Source organism: Plectropomus leopardus, chromosome 16 (genome assembly GCF_026936395.1).
Source record: "Plectropomus leopardus strain MGB_pleo_1.0 chromosome 16, ASM2693639v1, whole genome shotgun sequence".
Classification (NCBI taxonomy): domain Eukaryota; kingdom Metazoa; phylum Chordata; class Actinopteri; order Perciformes; family Serranidae; genus Plectropomus; species Plectropomus leopardus.
Window position 1 is genome coordinate 14,750,480 of NC_142191.1, and position 21,102 is coordinate 14,771,581.

At 36.3% G+C, this 21,102-nt stretch overlaps 2 protein-coding genes across 9 annotated transcripts in view; one reads left to right on the forward strand and one right to left on the reverse strand.

Annotated features, from left to right (window-relative positions):
- esr1 (estrogen receptor 1) overlaps positions 1 to 5,481 on the forward strand; it is a 40,542-nt gene extending 35,061 nt beyond the window's left edge. For both annotated transcript variants that reach the window (XM_088089596.1, XM_042503722.2), the window contains 3 exons: positions 152 to 285; positions 874 to 1,057; positions 2,866 to 5,481. In XM_088089596.1, the coding sequence (XP_087945722.1) occupies positions 152 to 285; positions 874 to 1,057; positions 2,866 to 3,154 (607 nt within the window). In that variant the 3' untranslated portion in view covers positions 3,155 to 5,481. The remainder of the gene's footprint in view (positions 1 to 151; positions 286 to 873; positions 1,058 to 2,865) is intronic.
- Positions 5,482 to 5,539: 58 nt separating this feature from the next.
- The window catches only part of syne1a (spectrin repeat containing, nuclear envelope 1a), a 197,484-nt gene continuing 181,921 nt past the window's right edge, over positions 5,540 to 21,102 (reverse strand). For all 7 annotated transcript variants that reach the window (XM_088089591.1, XM_088089588.1, XM_088089595.1 and 4 more), the window contains 5 exons: positions 15,102 to 15,230; positions 14,490 to 14,753; positions 13,695 to 13,784; positions 13,002 to 13,060; positions 5,540 to 6,975 (listed from right to left, as the gene is read on the reverse strand). In XM_088089591.1, coding sequence (XP_087945717.1) covers positions 6,690 to 6,975; positions 13,002 to 13,060; positions 13,695 to 13,784; positions 14,490 to 14,753; positions 15,102 to 15,230 — 828 coding nt within the window. In that variant the 3' untranslated portion in view covers positions 5,540 to 6,689. The remainder of the gene's footprint in view (positions 6,976 to 13,001; positions 13,061 to 13,694; positions 13,785 to 14,489; positions 14,754 to 15,101; positions 15,231 to 21,102) is intronic.

A 21,102-nucleotide genomic window follows, 5' to 3' on the forward strand; every position in this document is an offset into this window, starting at 1 on the left:
AAGGAACCGAGGGTTCTAAAATGCTGACTCATTTCCAGGTTTTCAGACTCAGTACTGGGGCTCTCTGTGTGTGACATTTAAACACAAAAGGGAAGAGAAATCCAGCCTCTTAAAACTAAACCTTCCTGTTTTCTTTCATTCTGCTCTCTAGGAGCGAAGGAGACTGTGTTGAAGGCATGACTGAGATCTTCGACATGCTGCTGGCCACTGCCTCCCGCTTTCGCTTGCTCAAACTCAAACCCGAGGAGTTTGTCTGCCTTAAAGCTATCATCTTGCTCAACTCTGGTGAGGCAACATGTGTGAGTGTGTGTTTACAGTTTGAGACAAATTCTTGTGAAACATTTTCAGAGAAACTGATGTCTGCAAACTCTGAACAGCAGAGATACTGCTCTAAAAACAAAAGCTCTCTAGCCTAATTTTTTAATTGCACACAGTTTTGTCTGCATGCACACAGCTGTGTCACAGGTTACTATATTTGTTCCAGAAAGTAAATATTGAACAGTGTCAAACTAAACCCACAGAGGTGAAGCTCTGAACGATACTCAGGCACATCAGGCGAACAGAGTGTTCTGGAAGGGCCTGTGCCGCCAATATGCCCGATAACCGTTTCCTTGACAACATGAGGCAGCACAGAGGGCTGTGTTTGTCCCGGAGATTGAGATATTCTATGTTGGAAACTGAGTAGACACAAAAACCAACACGATGACACCACTGGCACAGCTGCTAGAGCTGGATGAACGTTCGATTGCTGTGTAGGCAAAACTGCATCTGCAATAAATGCTCTGCTTCTATATGGATGTGAGTCAGATCACCTATCAAGTTAATATGATTTTGGTTTTTAGCTTGAATTTGCTGCCGTGTTTCCTCTGTCAGGTGCGTTCTCTTTCTGCACCGGCACCATGGAGCCGCTCCACGACACTGCGGCAGTGCAGAACATGTTGGACACCATCACAGACGCTCTCATACATCACATCAGCCAATCGGGGTGCTCGGCTCAGCAGCAGTCGAGACGGCAGGCCCAGCTGCTCCTCCTGCTCTCCCACATCAGGCACATGAGGTAAAATTTAATTTGGAGGAGGTCTCTTTTAAGTCTTTCGATTTCAGCATGTTCTGCTGAGAAGGGTGCCTCAGTAATACATAGTGGTTCTTTGAGATGGTGGGGGCTTAAAAGGTAAATACTTTAAAAGGTATTTATGATTGGTACAAACCAATCATAAATAGATCATATTAACAAGTATTGTCTGTCTCTAAAGCCTGATATAGATTATTCAGTTGTCGTCCAAGCACTGTTAAAAACACATCAGTTATCTTGACTGTTACACTGAGTGACATTGTTCTTCATTACAACAATCACAGGCTGTGTGATTTATGCTGTCATTCTCACATACATCATCCTGCTGCTGTAAATATTATTCTGAGCAGAAAGTAGTCCTCAACAAATGCTTTATCTCCTGTCAGATTAACATGACACTAAAACTTCAGTGCCCATTTATTAATCTTTACAAAAAAGTAAATAACAAAGTGAAATATTTCTACTTTATTAATCCCTGAAGGGAAATTGAACTGTCAACTGACAATTCGATGTCTGACTTAAAACACACAAACATATTGGCAAGGCATTGACAGACCAATAGAAACACATATAAACATTGAAAACTAACAATGATGACGATGCTTAACTGAGGAGCTGCTGGAGGAGCGCTAAAAAAGTCCAGTCATATTGCACAGACCCAAGCTATATTTCAAACCATATTGCACAGTCCCACTAGGTGCTCTCATAGAGCTGCCCTGTACGACCCTTAGTCTCGAACACTACCTCGACCCTGAAGAGAAGAGCTGTAGAGCCGGATCGCTCTGCTAATAAAAGATTTTCTCAGTCTGTCTGTTGAATGAACAGCATAAGGTCGGTGTGTGACAGAAAAAGAAGGGAAGCCAGGCACATAGTTGATTTGTGGACAGGAAACAATTATGTATATATAAAAAACTCCAGTCTTATTAAACGTATAACAACCCAATTTTCTGCTTCTAGTGGCCTCTTAATCCAAACAATCACAAAAGATGGAGCAATGCCTTCATTTCATTCAGTTTGTCCTTGTTAGGATTCCCCGTGTTTTATTGTTCGGGAGGTTTTTATCGGGAACTAAATCGTCCACAGAGGTCTCCTCCTCTCCAAAACAAAAGGACCTGGTGATTTAAACTGATACAAACACTTAACAAAGCAGTTTCACGCAAAGCATCTGTGTTTCTAACACAGTGTTCGGCACGGCAGGGGCTAGAGCTAAGCTGCTACTAACATTTGCTCAGCTTGTCTCTCTGTCCGATCCCCAAAAACCTCCATGCAGTTAAAACATTGTTAAAAACGACCAAGATCTAAAAAGTGTATTCTAAAATGTGGCTTAAAACTTGATTAAAAATCAATTTCTGATTGCTTCTTGGAGACAACCTCACATGGGCAGAGGGGATTTAACTCCACTGACAGGCAACAGTGACCAAATGATAAAGATCATGTCTCTAATTAAAATGACAGATTTCTCTGGTTTTAAACATTGATGGAAAGTCTGGGATGAAGTAGACAACCCAACTAAATATGTAACATTGGTCAAGTTGTTTTTAGACATTGTAATTGAGGAGAGAAGTGAAAAAAAACCTGAACAAGAAATAAATGAAGAAAAAGCAACTATGGAGCAAGATACAGAAACATTAAGAACATGAATACAATCTCAATACAAGCTGTTGCTTAAGAACAAGAGAAGTTTGTTTTCCAGAACATATTAATGCATAAAATTCTACACCCATGCAGAGCCCTCAGGGATGTAGAAAGCAGTATGTAACTTCCCTCAGTGTGCGTTTTGTTTCTGCCTGCAGCAACAAAGGTATGGAGCATCTCTACAGCATGAAGTGCAAGAACAAAGTGCCGCTGTACGACCTGCTACTGGAGATGCTGGACGCTCACCGTATCCACCGCCCTGACAGAACGGGTCAGGCCTGGTCCCAGGCTGACGGAGAGCGTCCGTCCACCAACAATAGTGGCAGCAGCGGCGGCTCCTCAGCTGGTTCCAGTTCAGGACTCCGAGTCAGTCACGACAGCTCGAGCAGAGCGCCCACAGTCCTGCAGTACGGGGGGTCCCGCTCTGACTGCACCCACATCCTATGAAGACGGAGTACCATCTGAAGGTCAAGTCATTTTTATGAGTGATGGGTGTCGCACAGGGTGTTGAATGAAATATAAAGGTTGTATTTGAATTCATTTCATGAGATAATTATTTATAAATTAAGTGATTTTATAGCTGTGACTGTTTAGGGAGAACTTTTTCCTTTGCACTACTTCAGTTCACTACAACATGAACTTCAATGCAGTTAATCTTTCATGCCGTCTTTCATAGTATCTGTTGGTCTCTACCAGCTTTACAGCTCAGCTCGTCATTTACAAACAGCAGGTCGTATTGTGGTGCTGTGTTAGCGCCGGTGATTTGAAATTATCAGCAGCTAATTTTTCTTTTTCATCGTCTCGACCAAAGTGCACTTCGTCTTGGGTTTAAGGGGCTATTGGGCATTATGTTGACTTTTACATTTTAGGGATAATTACTTCCTAAACTATAACAAAACTGGTTAAAATTACTGTGTAATTCATTTTTGTTTAAATTTCAGCTAAGACTAAACATTAGGCATTGTGTCTCATGCACACATTTTAAATTTTTATTTAATTTTATAATACTTTTTTTTTAATACTTTTTGAAGAACAGTATTTCAGTGATAAAATTATAAAATGGACAGTGGCTGAGGATAAATCTGTTGAAATTTTAATAACAAAAAATTGCACCACCAAATCCTAGAGCACTGAATTCATGATGAAAGAGGCCAAACTTTACTGTTGGGAAACTTCAGTCTGTCCACAGCTTTTTGTGTAAAGTAGGTTTGTTCATTATGTTTACTTGCACCAAAGTTATCTTAAATATGCGTTTGTGCGTATGTGAGGCAAAGAGACTGCAAGAGAGAGGCCGAGGGAAATCTGAGGCAATGAGCTGCAAGGCTGATTTTATGCATAGGTTTTTGTCTTGATGCAGTTGTTCAACATTTTAACCACTTCAAAGCTAAAACCGGGAATTGTTCATCCACTTATTCAGAGATATCATGTTAAGTTTGTCTGGATTTACACACCTACCAAAAAACTAGTCGTCATAATGTATGTGTGCGTAGGCAATTGTTGTTATCTCTGTTTAAATAGACCGAATTGATCCGATTGTGAAGACAATCATCAAGTATTTCCGTAACTAACGCAATTGATAGGTTTATTAAACATCAGAAAATTGGAGCCCATAGTGACATATTCAGTGAATAAATAAATAAATAAAATTCTGTCTAGCCAACAATTTCAATCCCAAAAGAATTAAATTTACTATCACAAACCACACAGAAAAGCAGAAAATCCTCGAGATTTTTTCAGAGAAAAACTTGAAAGCTGCAACTAGGAAATATTTGGCATTTTTGTATGAAAAATGACTAATTGTTTTGATTGTCCATATAGATGTGAATTGTTTTCCTATCAACCGACTTAATGATTAATTGACTCATCGTTTCAGCTGTACTCGTAGTTCTCAAAAAATACAGGGAATGAAAATGTATGTTGTCAGGATAGAAATGATAAAAAGATGAATTCATGAAGAGATCTTTGTTTTTCTCACACGCCTTCACAGTGAATGGAGAATATCAAAGCATCTGTTTACAAACTCTCACACAGCTAGCGCAGTAAAATCCAAGTCTGTTATCTTGTTGTATGCTCAGTTCTTCCCAAACATGCAGTTTTGCTAAAACGTCCCCTCTTAAATAACGAACAGTCCCTATCCCTTACCATCAAAAGAGGCCGGCGCAGCGATATAACGCCTAGTTCAGTTAAAGTCCAATCAAGGTGTTTACATGACAGAAAAGCTCGACTTCAAATCAAATTATTTGTGTGTTAGTCCGTCTTCGAGAAAATCAATTTACTACGATTTCAGTCGGACTAACATGTTTATATGTATTTCAAAAGTCCGGTTTAGTCGGAATAACACCATAATTCGACTTTTTCTCACATCAGCTGGCAGTGTAAAAGGAGTTTTGGTTTTACTGCACGAACTGTGTGAGAGTTAACAGCTGTTTTGATATAGTTTTGCTGTTGTTGCTGTGAACCTTCAGGACTTAAATTCATGAAGAATGTTTGCCTCTTTTGGATTCTTCGGTTACCGTAGAGGTATGCAAACCAATTTTTTTCATGAGTTCAACTTTGCGCAGTGAGTAATTGATAAACAAATAGTTATTTTGCAGGTGAAGTATCCCTTTAATTTGTCAAATGTGATGTCTGCCGCAGACAAGTGTAAAGCCTCCATGCAGGATTAAAAAAGATACTGGATTTGGCCACTTGAGCTGTTCAGTGTAAGTCCAGTCAAACCTGAGCTGACTGTCATTTGTTGGTGTGTATAAAAATAAAATGTTTTATTGGGAAAATATTGTTCATCACATTGTTTCTCGTTAATCCAAAGTCAAGTCCAAGAATACACAGAAGTAAATATTTTATGTTTTTATTATTTGCAAAGAGTATTCTTCATGAAGTTGGCATTAGCAAACTGTACATACATAAATAACCATTTTCATATTTCATCATTTTTTTACAGATTCTGTTTTAACAACGCAGTGACTCTGATGTCTCATCACTGCAGAATAATTATCGCAGTTATTACAAAGCTCACTACTTCATGTCGCAACGTCCACTAAAACACTACCAGTGATTGTTTGGTGTTCTTAAAAGCAGGGGGCTTTCAAGTGCATGCTCAAACAGAAAGATAAAAAAATAACTGCCTGTATTCAAAGGCATTTCAACAAAAATATACAAATCAGTTGAGAGCGGATATCTTTTTTCCTTTTTTTTAAATATTTGCCCAGTTGATTAAATACTGAAATTAAAAACAGGAATTACAAGCCTTGGCTTTTGGGAAGAGAAGTCGGCCACCTTGGCTGGACGGCTTCAGTGCAGTACCTTCGACAGTGCCCATGTCAGTGCTATAGGTTCAGATTCTAGCTTTAATCACATAAAGACTTCATTTCCAATTTTTTCTAAAATGTGTAAAGCTAAAAACATTAAGTTGATCCTTCAGGAAGTCCTGTTTTCTGTTCTTTTTCAGTCGTTACGTCCAAGTAGTTCTTCAAATGGAAACTTCACACCTGAGACTGCAAGTGATTGCTACTCAAACTGCAAGTCTACTGTACAATTTACAGGTACAATATGTCACACTCAAGGTGGTGCGCTAGCTTCATCAATACTAACAATCTATTCACTGATTGAACGCTAAATAAATAGTAGCAGCACTGGATATCATGGACAAAAAGCAACTTTGGCTCCCAACATACGGTATATAAATAGTGCTTTGTTTTCATTGATTTCTCAGGTTCCTTCAGAAACCTTAAAAAATAATATACACATTTAAGTTAAAACAACATGAAATACTTAGATTGGGGTAGAGGGGTGTCTCCAGATGAAGGTCCATTTACTCTGGAGGGTTTAAAGGGTTTCAGGAGAGTGAGTGTGCAATGTTGGTGTGTCTTAATCCATGTTTGCTCCCCAGCAGGGGAAGAGTTTGTTGCTTCAGGGCACGGGGTGAAGAGGAAACATTCAGTGGAGTCCTTGGCGAAGCAGTAGGTAGATATTAAGCTACTTCTCATATGGGTGGAGGTCCGTTGGTGTAGCGCAGCATGGGATGGAAGGAGCGGGCAAAGTTGTTGGCATGGTGACAGCTGTAGTCTTCCTCAGTCATGGGTACCAGGCAGGCCAGGCCGATGAGGAGCAGGAGGAGCAGCTGGACGGGAAGTGCAGCCCTGAGGACCCGCAACAGGAAGGACTGGCCTTTTGAGGAGGAGGAGGAGGAGGAGGTCGACGAGGAGACACCGTCCGGAAGGTCAGAATGGGAGGAAACGCAACCAACGGCGCCTGGTGATCTGCTCCGGCTGTGGGAAGACAGAGTTAAGTAAAGCACAGCACAGACCTGAGCTCACTAGAATCTGCAAGTCATGTTTTGACAAAACCCCTTGATTTTTAAATTTCTTAAAATTTAAGTTTTGTGTGCTCCAACCTCATGGGTTAAAAAGAATACTTCATCTGCCCATTTTTTTTTATATAAATTACTCACCCAACTTTATGTTTTAATGACATACTATTATATTTTATCATATAAAAAAAAACATTTATTTTTTGTGACATACCATACCATCAATTTTTTTTTCATATTTCTAACATCTTACTACACTTTGCGTTTTAACTCCATACCATACAATGACTTTTTTATATTTTAATGGCACTCTACACCATTACTTTATTCATATTTTAAACAACATACTATGACGTTTCTATCTTTTTTTTATGAAATTCTATACTGATATTTTGACTTTTTGTAGCAACATACTATACTATGACTTTTTATCATATTTTAAACACCATTCTATACAATGACATTTTTACCAATTTCTTAAGGACATAGTATACTATTAAGTTTTTATGAATATTTTTAAGACATACCATACTATGACTTTCTATGACTTTTTTCCATGACATTGTATACTTTAATGGTTTTATGACTTTTTTAAGGACATACTACACTCTATATTTAAGAATATACCATATTATGACATTTTTATGATTTTTCAAAATGACATTTTATAGTATTTTAAACAATGTACTAATACTATAAAATTACATATATTAGCAGCATACTATACTCTAAAGTCTTTATTGTATTTTAATGACTATACTATACTATTGCTTTTTCTTCATATTTTTAATAACAAACAATACTTTGACTTTTTATCCAGTTCCCAACAAGATACTATGCTTTTTTTTCATACTTTTGACAACACACTAAGTTTTGACATTTTAGTTTTACACACTATGCTGTTTTTTTTTTTAACAACATACTATACTATGAAGTTTATATGGCTTTTAATGGCATACAGCACTATGATGTTTTTATCATAATCTAACATACTAATCTATGTTTTAATTTTTTTTAATGACATACTATACTAGGACATTTTTATGATTCTTTTTTTAAGACATACAGTACTATGACTTTTATATCAGAATTTTAATAATAATAATTTAATAATTTCCATATCATAATTTTAATTTTAATTAGATACTTTACTTTTTTCATATTTTTGAAACACTATACTGTTATATTTTTAGCGACACACTGTACTATGACATTTTTATAAATTGTTTTTATGACATTCTATAATATGACATTGCTATGACTTTTTTCATTATTCTATTTTCATGATACTGTGATTATTTTCATATTTTTAACGACATTCTATACTATGACGTTATATTTTTAACCACATACTTTATTATGACGTTTTTATCACATTTTAACAACATACTGCACAATGACATTTTTAGGATTTTTTAAGGACAGTATACTAATACGTTTGTATAATTATTTTATATGTTTTTTGACCTTTTTAACAACATACTGTACTGTCAAAAAAATGTTGAAAAAGTCATAGTATAGTACATCATCAAAAATCTGAAAAAAGTCCAATTCTTTGAAATGCTATACTATGGCTTATTTCAACATACTATACTATGACTTTTTCGACCAGTTTTTGAGACATACTGTAACTAACAGCTTCTTTCAGCCAACTACAATATGACTTTTTCACCATTTTTTTACATGCTAGGATACGGCTTTTACCATTTTTTCACATACTATAATGACTTTTCAACAATTTTTGAAACATACTATACTATGAGATTTGTCAACTTTTTTTGATCATTTTTTTCAACAGACTACCAAAAATTTATTGACATACTATACTCCGTTTTTTGTTGGGTTTTTTTGCCATGCATTTATATGGCTTGAGCTATTTCGACATGCTATGACTTTTTTGGACAGCAGTTTCAACAGTTTAGATATGCTATATTATGACTGTTTTTCAACATATTATACTAAGACTTTCTTTTTTAAAATTTTTTTTATATATTATACCATGACTTTTTTAAAATCTTTTTTTTTACACTATGACTATTTCAATACCTTTTTAACACATATTTCATCATGTTTAAGTACCTCTTTATTGGTTACACAAAAAATTTCCTTGAAAACATCACGCTATGCTTTAAGAATTGTGATGGGCATTTTTCACTATTTCTTGACATTTCAGTGAAATTAATTGAGAAAATAACTGATGGGGAAAATATTTTTTGTTACAGTATATGTGGTCATTCTAATTCTAATTCTAATTCAAGTAGGTCATAAGAAACATGTTTGCAAATACTATTTTACCCATGTATGGCCAATGATTGAAGACCCAACAAACACTCAACACGACCAAAGGCAAAAATACAAATGCAGCAAATACACTGTCATCGAACAGAGAGATTGAGAGAATCACAAAGTTGAACACAGTTACACACGTGTACAGTAGACTTGCAAACCCACACAAAAAGGCACAAACACACTTAAACAACCACAAGCATTTGTAGTTAGCCAGCTGAGTCTCACTGAGGGGAAACACTCTGGCTTTAGAGCCGAGTATGTGAGAGTTCAATGCCACGTCTCATTCTAAACAGAGGCAGGAGAAATGCCAAATGCCTCTCTGGAGATTTCCACGGTTAGAGCCAAGACTCGAGGGGAGGAACAGCATGTTCTTAATGCAACTCATCCTCCAGGAGGCTGGAGGGGGTCAGATACGCTGATACCTCTGCAGCCTCTCACTCTGTAGCCTGCTAGATTCATTTAGTCCTCCTGGATGCTGCACAGTACGGCTGCTGTGAGCACACATGAGGACATCATGTGTGAGTGTGTGTACAAATATATAAAGCATATATATATATATATATATATATATATATATAATGGAAATCATAGAAAGATAAATGTTATGAAAGTCAGTGACACAAAATACTATGACTTTTTGGTATTTTTGACAAACTACACTTGACAGACTACACTGTTACGACTGTGCTATTTTGGACGACATACTATACTTTGACTTTTTGATGATATTTTGGAAAACATACTAAAGGATGACTTTTTTATACTATTTTGGAAGACATACGTTAGTATGACTTCTATGCTGTTTTGGATGACATACTGTACAATGGATTTTTTGCCCTATTTTGAACTAAATACTATAGAATTTATATCTGGCGACATATTTAAGTATGACTTTTATATACTTTTTTATACTACATACTATAGTTTGACTTCTTTATGCAATCTAAAAGAATAGAATAGATCTTTAATGTCCACCAGGATGGAAATTTGTCTTCGGCCCACCAAACAAAGAAGACAGCACAATAAAAAGCCGTTAGTAAAAACAAAGCACATAAACAGGTTATTAGGGACACTTAACTCAACAGTTCAGGTTATTGTCTGTCTGGAGTTTAAAACTCATCAGTTATTTTGTTGAATTGAAAATTGCAAACTATTGACCTTTTGGTGCAATAGTATGACTTTTTTTTCATTTTGGATGACATACTAAAGTATGACTTTTTTGCGGTAATTTGGACTACGTACCATACTATGACTTGTTTGTGCTATTTTGGACAACATACTATATACTATGACTTTTTTTCTTCTCTTTCTGACAACATACTATATTGACTTTTTGGTGCAATTTTGAACAACATTCTATAGTTTGACTTTTTTATGCTAATTTGGACAACATACTATACAATGATATTTTGGTGCTGTTTTGGATGAAATACTAGAGTATGACGTTTTTATTCTATTTTGGACAACATACTATACTATGACTTTTTGGTGCTATTTTGGACGACATACTATAGTATGACTTTTTTTTGTCCCATTTTACACACACCACACAGTATAGTATGACTTTTTGGTACAATTTTGGACGACATATTTTACTGACTTTTTTATGCTTTTTTTGGACTACATACCATACTATGACTTTTTGGTGCTATTTTGGATGACACACTATAGTATGACTATTTTAATGCTATTTTGGACCACACACTATAAGTATGACTTTTTTGTGCTGTTTTGGAGGACACATTGTATAACTTCTTTAGGATATTTTGAACGACATTTTAATTTTTAAGGCTAATTTGGACGACACACTTCAATATGACTTTCTGGTGCTATTTTGGACTACAAACTGTACTATGACTGTTTGGTGTTATTTTGGACGACATATTATAGTATGACTTTTTTGCGGTAATTTGGACTACGTACCATACTGTGACTTGTTTGTGCTATTATAGATGACATACTAGAGTACGACTTTTTGGTGCTGTTTTGGGCGACATACTACAGTATGATTTTTTGGTGCTTTTTTGGTAAAAATACTAAACTATGACTTCTTGATGCTAATTTTGACGACATACTATGGTATAACTTTTTTGTATTATTTTGGATGATATACTATACTATAACTTTTTGTACTGTATCGGATGACATACTATTGTATGACTTTTTTAATGCTATTTTGGATAACATACTATATACTATGACTTGTTTGTGCTATTTTGGACAACATACTAGAGTACGACTTTTTGGTGCTGTTTTGGACGAGGTATGACTTTTTGATGCTAATTTTGATGACATACTATGGTATAACTTTTTTATATTATTTTGGACGATATACTATACAATAACTTTTTTTGTGCTGTTTCGGATGACATACTATTGTGTGACTTTTTTAATGCTATTTTTGACGGCATACTAGAGTATGACTGTTTGCTGCTATTTTGGACTATATACTATACTATGACTTTTTGGTGCTGTTCTGGATGACATAACTATACCATAACTTTTTTATGCTATTTTGGACGACATACTATAGTATGACTTTTTGGTGCTATTCTGGACAACATAGTATACTATGACTTTTTAATGCTCATTTGGAAGACCCACTATAATATGACTTTTTGATGCTAATTTGGACAACATACTGTAGTACGACTTTTTGGTGCTATTTAAGACAACATACTATCGTACGGCTTTTTGGTGCTATTTTGCACAACATACTATAGTACAACTTTTTGATACTAATTTTGACAACACTATAGTGTGACTTTTTGGTGCTATTTTGACGACATACTATAGTATGACTTTTTGGTGCTGTTTTGGATGACATACTATGCATTATATTTTTTAAAGTTTCTTTTGATTACATACTAGAGCACAAGTTTTTTTTGCTGTTTTGGACGACATACTATGCCAAGTTTTTTGTGATACTTTTGACAACACTGTACTGTAACTTTTTGGTGCTATTTCAGACGACATGCTATACTTGACTTTTTTGGTGCTATTTTGGCTGACATACTATACATACGTTTCTTTTGACCACATACTAGAGAATGAGGCTCTTATGCTGTTTTGGACGACATACTAAGCTGACTTTTTTGTGGTACTTTGACATACTATACTATCACTTTTTGACCTTTTTTATGACCTACTACAGCACATAGGAAAGAAAGTGGGAGTTAAGGTAGAAGGAAATAAAGGGCAGGAGTATGTGTCATATTCTGCTTTCAACTATGAACAGAAAGAAACAGCAAGGAAACATGAGAAAGAAAAACAGCTAAGGGAATGAGGAAGGGAGGATTCAGATAATGCCATCTAGTGGGCCAGGAGAGTACTACAGTCACTCTGAGAGGAAAGCAAAAGTATGATGGCAATATTTCATGATGCCATTCAAAAAGCAGCAGAAGCAGTGAAAACATTAAAGGAGAAAGGGAGCGGCCTGATGTAGGCGATTCCCCACTCGTTTAAGAGCTGGTAATATGGTCTCTAGAATAAGGGAGGATCATGGAACGCAGGGTTAAAGCCTTCAAACCAATCAATTTAAGAGGTTAAAAGGTCTAACATAATTTACAATGAGTAAAACATGGCTGATTGTGATTGATTCTCTCATGGGTTGAATGAGTAAAAATCAGGTTTCTATTCAGGCATAGCTTTGGTTCCATCATCATCCCGTGTTTCTAAAGTCCAGGAGAGAGGTACCTGTGGCGCGGGCCGCTCTCAGGGTGTCCTGGGTTGACCTGACTACTTTTGCCTCGGGGCTGTACCACGCAATGAGCAGGGAGGGGTAAAAGAAAGAAAAGAATGTTTCAGTCAAGGGCAAATAAAGGCAAAGCCTCAGATGAGAGAAAAACCATAAGGAGCCATAACATCGCTAGAGAAGGAATCATCAACAACCAAAGAGCAGCAACATAATCAATGATGGTGATTGACTTTCAGAACCAAGAAATCTGGCTTCTCAAGACTAAATCCTGATATTATTAAAATATGTTTAAATTTAACGTGGTAAAACAGAATAAAATGTAATTTATTTTATACATACAGGGATTCCAAAATGAGAACTACTGTTTCATCGTGTGAAACGAAAAGCCAGGTTTTCTTGTACATTTTTGGCAGATCAACATGGTGTGGGTGGCAAAAACATCTCAAAAAAGGGAGAAGTGAGGGAGGTGGGGGGGCAGCAACATTTTTTTTATGTACATGTTTGCAGAGCAATTGAAAAAGGGCAAACATTTATATTAACAATAAAAATAAATGGGGTGATAAGAGTGGGAAAATCTGAGACACTAGGGAACAAAAAGGAAAAGGTAGGTTGGCTGTTAAGTTATTTTGTTGTTTATTATTCAGCATGGAGGCTAAGCCCCCTCTACTAGATATTATGAGGGAAAACATTACCAATCTTTTGCGACTTTGGGCAGTCGCTGCTGACTTGGGAGCAGCTGATCCACAGACTTCTGATTTGCCCACAGGCAATGGTAAGACATCCTGAAAAATAGATCAAAACAACAACAATCACAATAATGTTTGGATCTAAATAAAACTGCTACTCAAGCCCCCTTTTCTCTCTCTCTCTCTCTCTCTCTCTCACACACACACACACACACACACACACACACAGAGTCTGTCCCTGAAATGTTCAGGAACATTTCTTGAATAAGGTCATGTGTGTATGGAAGCAGAGATTGATATTCAGGGAAATCATTGGAGCGTAAGTCTGCGTTGACAACATTTCACAGAAAATGCTGGTATGGCTGAGTTGTGAATGACAGCAGTAACATCACAGGAACAAGCACATAAAGGGGTTAAGTTTGTCTGATGCAAGACACATTCACATGGAGTGTGTGAGCCAATCACAAGGCTCATTGATGATGCATTTGAATTGGATGTGTGTTTCTCATTCAACTGGATCACAAACAACATTACTCTCCTCGCAAACTTGTTAAATAGTAAATACATTGCTGGTGAGTTTTATGGTGGGTGCCATTCATTAGTGTTGTATTACCGCCATCTGCTGGGCTATCTATTCAAGCATTGCCATGTCAGGTGTAAAAAGGGAGACCAGACTAAAATGTTCCTGAAACGAGTGCACGTATGAAGCGTGATTGTGTGTGTAGAAGAGTGTAGAGTGAGTGATGAACAGGGAAATATGTTTTAAAGAGGCATAATGGAGTGAATTATTTTTGTTCTGACCTGGCTTGTGTCTTTGTACTCCAGTCTCCTCTCCAACCCCTCAAGATCTGAGCTGACCTCCCTCAGAAGCAGTCTCAGCCTGTTCAGGATCACGTGCACCTTCTCCTCAGCCTCCAGACACTCACTGCCCTGAGCCTGTATCTGCTCCGAGGCCTGCGACAACGGCAGCAAAGTCTGAGGTTTAGTGTTGACCAGCAGCTGAGCTGAAAGCTCCTGAAGAGAGGACACCTTCTGCTGCGAGTCCAGCAGCTCGCGCTTGATTTGCTGCGGGAAAAAAAGAGAATCAGAGGAGTCAATGTCACTGGCTTCACTGTTCAGTATGTCTCTCTAGATTGTAAAATGGCAAATCTATGTGGCAGTTTTGAGGGTAAACAAAGATGTGCAGTTCATGTGCTTATTTTTTTGTTTATACCAAAAATTACCAAAATTTATATATTAATATACTTAGCTGTTAGAGTTCATCATATATAACTTTTTATATGATACATTAGATAACTTGTTAATGTTACTGTATACATTTTCTAACCCTGTTACATAACATTTGTTATCAGGGTTCTTAAACCGTTTAATAAAAGGTTTATGTATGGCAACTTGTTTTATAGAGAGACATACCGTCAGTGTTTTGTGATGAGCTCTTAATGTTTCACGATCCAGTTTAGGGGGGATGGGCACCACCTCGTTCCTCCTGCGGTCGATGTTCTCCAGCCACAGCAGCAGACCGTGGCTCATCTCATGGAACTCCTGGAAGGAAAGATGGTAAACATTGATTATAAGATAGCTCAACTTAACAGTCTCAGTTTGTGATAACTTTAAGACCACTGTATCAAAGCAACGTCATCCGAAATACCATAAAAAAGTCTTAGTTATAGCATGTTGTCCAAAATACAACCAAAAAGTCATACTACAGTATGTCATCCAAAATAGCATAAACCACATAGTATAACATGTCGAGACACTTCATACTACAGAATGTCGAAAAAAATGACGTCCAAAAAATGCCTGACAACAACATATTATAACTTGTAGAGATGCCTCATAGTATACAAAGTGGGAAAAAATGATGTTTTTTGCCATACAATTTTCAGCCACTCCCCAAGATATATTGGGTCCTTTTCAGCCATTTTTGGGACATGTCAAAATTTGATGTTTTTTGCTATACTAGGCGGTTTCGGCCATTTTCTCGACATGATAAATCAGGACTTTTTAGGCCTTTTTGGCAACATTGCTTGCTATGACGTGACTCCCCAAGATATAGAAGATTGTTTTCAGCCATTTTCGCGGCATGTCAAAATCTGACGTTTTTCGCCATACTTTAGCATGTCTTTTTTGGTCATTTTTTTGACATGCTATTTAATGGGGTTTCTGGACATTTTTGAATGTTTTTTAAACATTATATACTATAACATGCCTCCACATGCTATACTAAGTGGTTTTCAGCAGTTTTTTGGACATGTCATATTTTGGCATTTTTGCCATACTATAGTATTGCTTTTTTGGTCATTTTTTGACATGCTATTTTATGGGGGCGTTTGTTTGACATTATATATTATGACAGGCCTCGATAAGCTATACTAAGTGATTTTCAGCTGTTTTTTGGAGATGTCATATTTCGACAATTTTCACCATACTATAGTATTTCTTTTTTTGTCATTTTTAGGGCCCGGCCACTGACCGTTGCAAGGACCCTCTTGGGATGCAAAGAATTATTAGGGCCCAAGCACCAAACGGTGCAGACAGATATTAGCCAAAAATTTATTGACAGAGTTACAAAGTGCTTTACAATACCAAACTATATATTATCATCTTAAAGACGACACACAGCAGAAAACAAATTTTCTGTTCCCAGTAAGATTTGAACTCACAACCTACTGGTCATGATGCAAGCGCCTTAACTCTCGGAGCTAATCCTCCTGGCACCATTTCAATTTTCCAAGTTTTGTTTTTGCAGTGTCTGTCTGTCTAAAATTGATAGACGTCACTGTCGATACAGAATTTTCTGTTTTCTGGCCATATGACCCTTATATTAGCAGAACAGACAGCTATTAGCCAAAATTTTACAAAGTGCTTCACAATACCAAACTGGATATTATCATCTTAAATCTTACATCTTAAACATTAAATTTAATCTTAAAATACATATACATATATCTTAATCTTCATCTTAAAATACAAATACATATATACAATTTTGTCAATAAGACAACCCAAACACCTACTTTATTTGCCAAAAGGATATACGATAAATAGCTGAGTGATATATATCGTTTTAGTCGATAAATAAGGAGAAATGTTTGGGTTATCTTGATGAGTTCTCGATGAAAGTTACATATATTTTAAGATGATTTTTGACTGACTTTATTTAGTGTATTTTCCTTGCCAAGAATTTTAATTTCAGCCTGACTGATTTATCAGTCAAATTTTCAAAACACTGCAGGAACCAAATTTTCTGTTCCCAGTAAGATTTAATCTCACAACGTTTCAGTCATGAAGCAAGCGCCTCAACTCTCAGAGCTAATCCTCCTGGCAACAATTTTCGAAGTTTACTTTTGCCAGTGAAGTCTGTCTAAAATTGACAGACGTCACTGCCGATACAGAATTTTCTGTTTCCTGGCCATATGACCCTTATATCAAAAGAACACACAGATATTAGCCGGGATTTTATTTACAGAGTTACAAAGTGCGTCACAGTACCAAACTGTATATTATTATCTTAAATCTTATGTTATAAATATCATATTTAATCTTGAAATACATATAATTTTGTCAATAAGACGACCCAAACACTTCACTTGCTTTATCTGCTGAAAGGATATACGATATATAGCTGAGTGATATATCATTTTAGCCGGTAAATCAGGTGAAGTGTTTGGATTGTCTTTATGACAAAGTTTATATATATTCTCAGATGTTAATTTTATGACTCTATTTAGTTTGTCTAAAAAAAGTCATTTTGCATTTTTCAACACACTCCAGGAACCAAGTATTTGGTTCCCTGTGAGATTTGACCTCACAACCTTCTGCTTACAAAGCAAGCGCTCTATTTCTCTGAGCCAATCCTTTTGACACTTCACCTCAGTTTCATTTTGGAAGTGAAGTCTGTCTGAAATTGACAGACATCAGATTTATTATTATACCCGATAAATCAGGTGAAGTGTTTTGGTTGTCTTAATGACAAAGATATTTATATTTTAAGATGATTCTTTACTGACTTTATTTAGTGAATTTTCGTTGCTAAGAATTTGATTTTCGGCCTGCGTCATCTATCAGCCAAATTTTCAACACAGTGCAGGAACTAAATTTTCTGTTGCCTGTAAGATTTGATCTCTTAACCCTCTGATCATGAAACAACGCTCAACTCTCAGAGCTAATCCTCCTGACACCTCATTTCTTTTCAAAGTTTAGATTTGGCGGTGAAGTCTTACTAAAATTGACAGAAATCGAATTTATCGTTTTAGCCGATTATTCAGGTGTTTGGATTGTCTTTAATGACAAATTCTATATATTATTGTATTATTATATATATTTTAAGATGATTTTTGACCAACTTTATGGAGTGAATTTTTCTTGCCAAGAATTTAATTTTTTGGCCTGACTCACATAACAGTTGAAAAAAAAAGCAAAAAAAGCATGTCAAAAAATGACATGTCCCAAAAACAGCTGAAAACAGCTTAAAACCATGTTAAATTGCGTGCCGAGACACGCTTCGCACAATTTTTTGGTCATATACTATAACAGGCCTCAAAGTGCTATGATTCTCAGCAATTTTTCAGATATGTTTTTATTTTGATATTTGTCGCCATAGTATAGTATTGCTTTTTTAGTCAGTTTTTCAACATGCTGTTTTATGGGGTTTCTGAACGTTGTGGTATGTTTTTTCAACATTGTGTACCATGACCATGTCCGATATGCTATACTAAGTGATTTTCAGCTGTTCGTTGGAGATGTCATATTTTGAAATTTTTCGCCATGCTATAGCCTTGCTTTTTGGTCATGTTTTCAACATGCCACATTAACGCATTTTTGGATCTCTTTGGAACAATCTATGATGTGGCGTGTCTTGGCACACAATTTAATTTGGTTTTCAGTTGTTTTCAGGTGTTTTTGAGAAGTGTCATTTTTTGACATTTTTGCCAAACTATAGCCTTGCTTGTCAAGTCATTTTTTTTGACATGCCCCATTATGTTGTCTTTGGCCAGTGATGCAACATTCTCCGCTATAGTATGTCTCAGCATGCTATTTAATGCGGTTTAAATCTGTTTTAAGCTGTTTTTGGGACATGTCTTTTTTTGACATTTTTGCCTTACTGTAGCCTTGCTTTTTGGGTAATTTTTTCGACATGCCATATTATGGTGTTTTTGGATCTTTTTGCAGCAGTCTATGGTATGGTGTGTCTCGGCATGCTATGGTATACAGATTTAATTTGACTTCAGCTGTTTTTGGGACGTGTCTTTTTTTTGACATTTTTGACATACATGCCTTGCTTTTTGGGCCATTTTTTCAACATGCCATATTTTGGCCGTTTTTTGCACCATCTATGCTATGGTGTGTCTCAGCATGCTATTTAATGCACTTTTAAGCTGTTTTCAGCTGTTTTTGGAACATATCTTTTTTGACATTTTTGCCATACTATAGCCTTGCTTTTTTTGTCATTTTTTTGACATGCCATGTTATGGTATTTTTTGATCTTTTTGCAACATTCTATGCTATGGCGTGTCTCAGCACGCTATTTAATGCACTTTTAATCTGTTTTCAGCTATTTTAGGGACGTGTCATCTTTTAAATTTTTTTTTTTGCCATACCTGCCTTTCTTTTTGGGTCATTTTTTCCGACATGCCTTAATATTGTGTTTTTGGCTGTTTTTGCAAAATCTGCTGCTATAGCGTGTCTCAGCACACCATTTTATGCAATTTTAAGCTGTTTTCAGCTGTTTTTGGGACGTGTCATCTTTTGACAATTTTGCCTTACTATAGCCTTGCTTTTGTGACATTTTCCGACATGCCATTTTATTGTGTTTTTGGCTGTTTTTGCAACATTCTATGCTATGGCGTGTCTAAGCACGCTATTTAATGCACTTTCAAGCTGTTTTCAGCTGTTTTGGGACGTGTCATCTTTTTACATTTTTGCCATACTATAGCCTTGCTTTTTGGGTCATTTTTTCGACATGCCATATTATGGTGTTTTTGGATATTTTTGCAACAGTCTCTGCTATGGCATGTCTCAGCACGCAATTTAATGCAGTTTTAACCTGTTTTCAGCAATTTTTGGGACGTGTCATTTTTTGACATTTTTGCCATACTATAGCCTTGCTTTTTGGGTCATATTTTCCAAAAAGCCATTTTATTGTGTTTTTGGCTGTTTTTACAACATTCTATGCTATGGCGTGTCTCAGCATGCTATTTAATGCACCTTTAAGCTGTTTTCAGCTGTTTTTGGGACGTGTCATATTTTGACATTTTTGCCTAACTATAGCCTTGCTTTTTTTGTCATATCTTCCGACATGCCAGTTTATTGTGGTTTTGGCTGTTTTTGCAACATTCTATGCTATGGCGTGTCTCGGCACGCTATTTAATGCACTTTTAAGCTGTTTTCAGCTGTTTTTGGGATGTGTCATATTTTGACATTTTTGCCATACTATAGCCTTGCTTTTTGGGTCATTTTTTTTCGACATCCCTTAATATTGTGTTTTTGGCTGTTTTTGCAAAATGTTATGCTATGGCGTGTCTCAGCATACTATTTAATTTGGTTTTAAAGTGATTTCACCTGTTCTTTGGACATGTTAGTTTTTGACATTTTTGCCATACTATAGCCTTGCTTTTTGTGTCATTTTTTCCGACATGCCATATTAAGGCATTTTTGGATCTTTTTGCAACAGTCTCTGCTATGGCGTGTCTCGGCATGCAATTTAACGCGGTTTTAAGCTGTTTTCTGCTGTTTTTGGGACGTGTCATATTTTGACATTTTTGCCATACTATAGCCTTGCTTTTTTTGTCATATTTTCCGACATGCCATTTTATTGTGTTTTTGGATCTTTTTGCAACATTCTATGCTATGGCGTGTCTCAGCACGCTATTTAATGCACTTTTAATCTGTTTTCCACTGTTTTGGGGACGTGTCATATTTTGACATTTTTGCCATACTATAGCCTTGCTTTTTTTGTCATATTTTCCGACATGCCATTTTATTGTGTTTTTGGCTGTTTTTGCAACATTCTATGCTATGGCGTGTCTCGGCACGCGATTTAACATGGTTTTAAGTTGTTTTCCGCTGTTTTTTGGACATGTCACTTTTTGACATTTTTGCCATACTATAGCCTTGCTTTTTTGTCATATTTTCTGACATGCCATTTTATTGTGTTTTTGGCTGTTTTTGCAACATTCTATGCTATGGCGTGTCTCAGCACACTATTTAATGCAGTTTTAAGCTGTTTTCAGCTGTTTTTGGGACGTGTCATATTTTGACATTTTTGCCTTACTATAGCCTTGCTTTTTTTGTCATATTTTCCGACATGTCAGTTTATTGTGTTTTTGGCTGTTTTTGCAACAGTCTCTGCCATGGATTGTCTCGGCACGCAATTTAACGCGGTTTTAAGCTGTTTTCCGCTGTTTTTGGGACA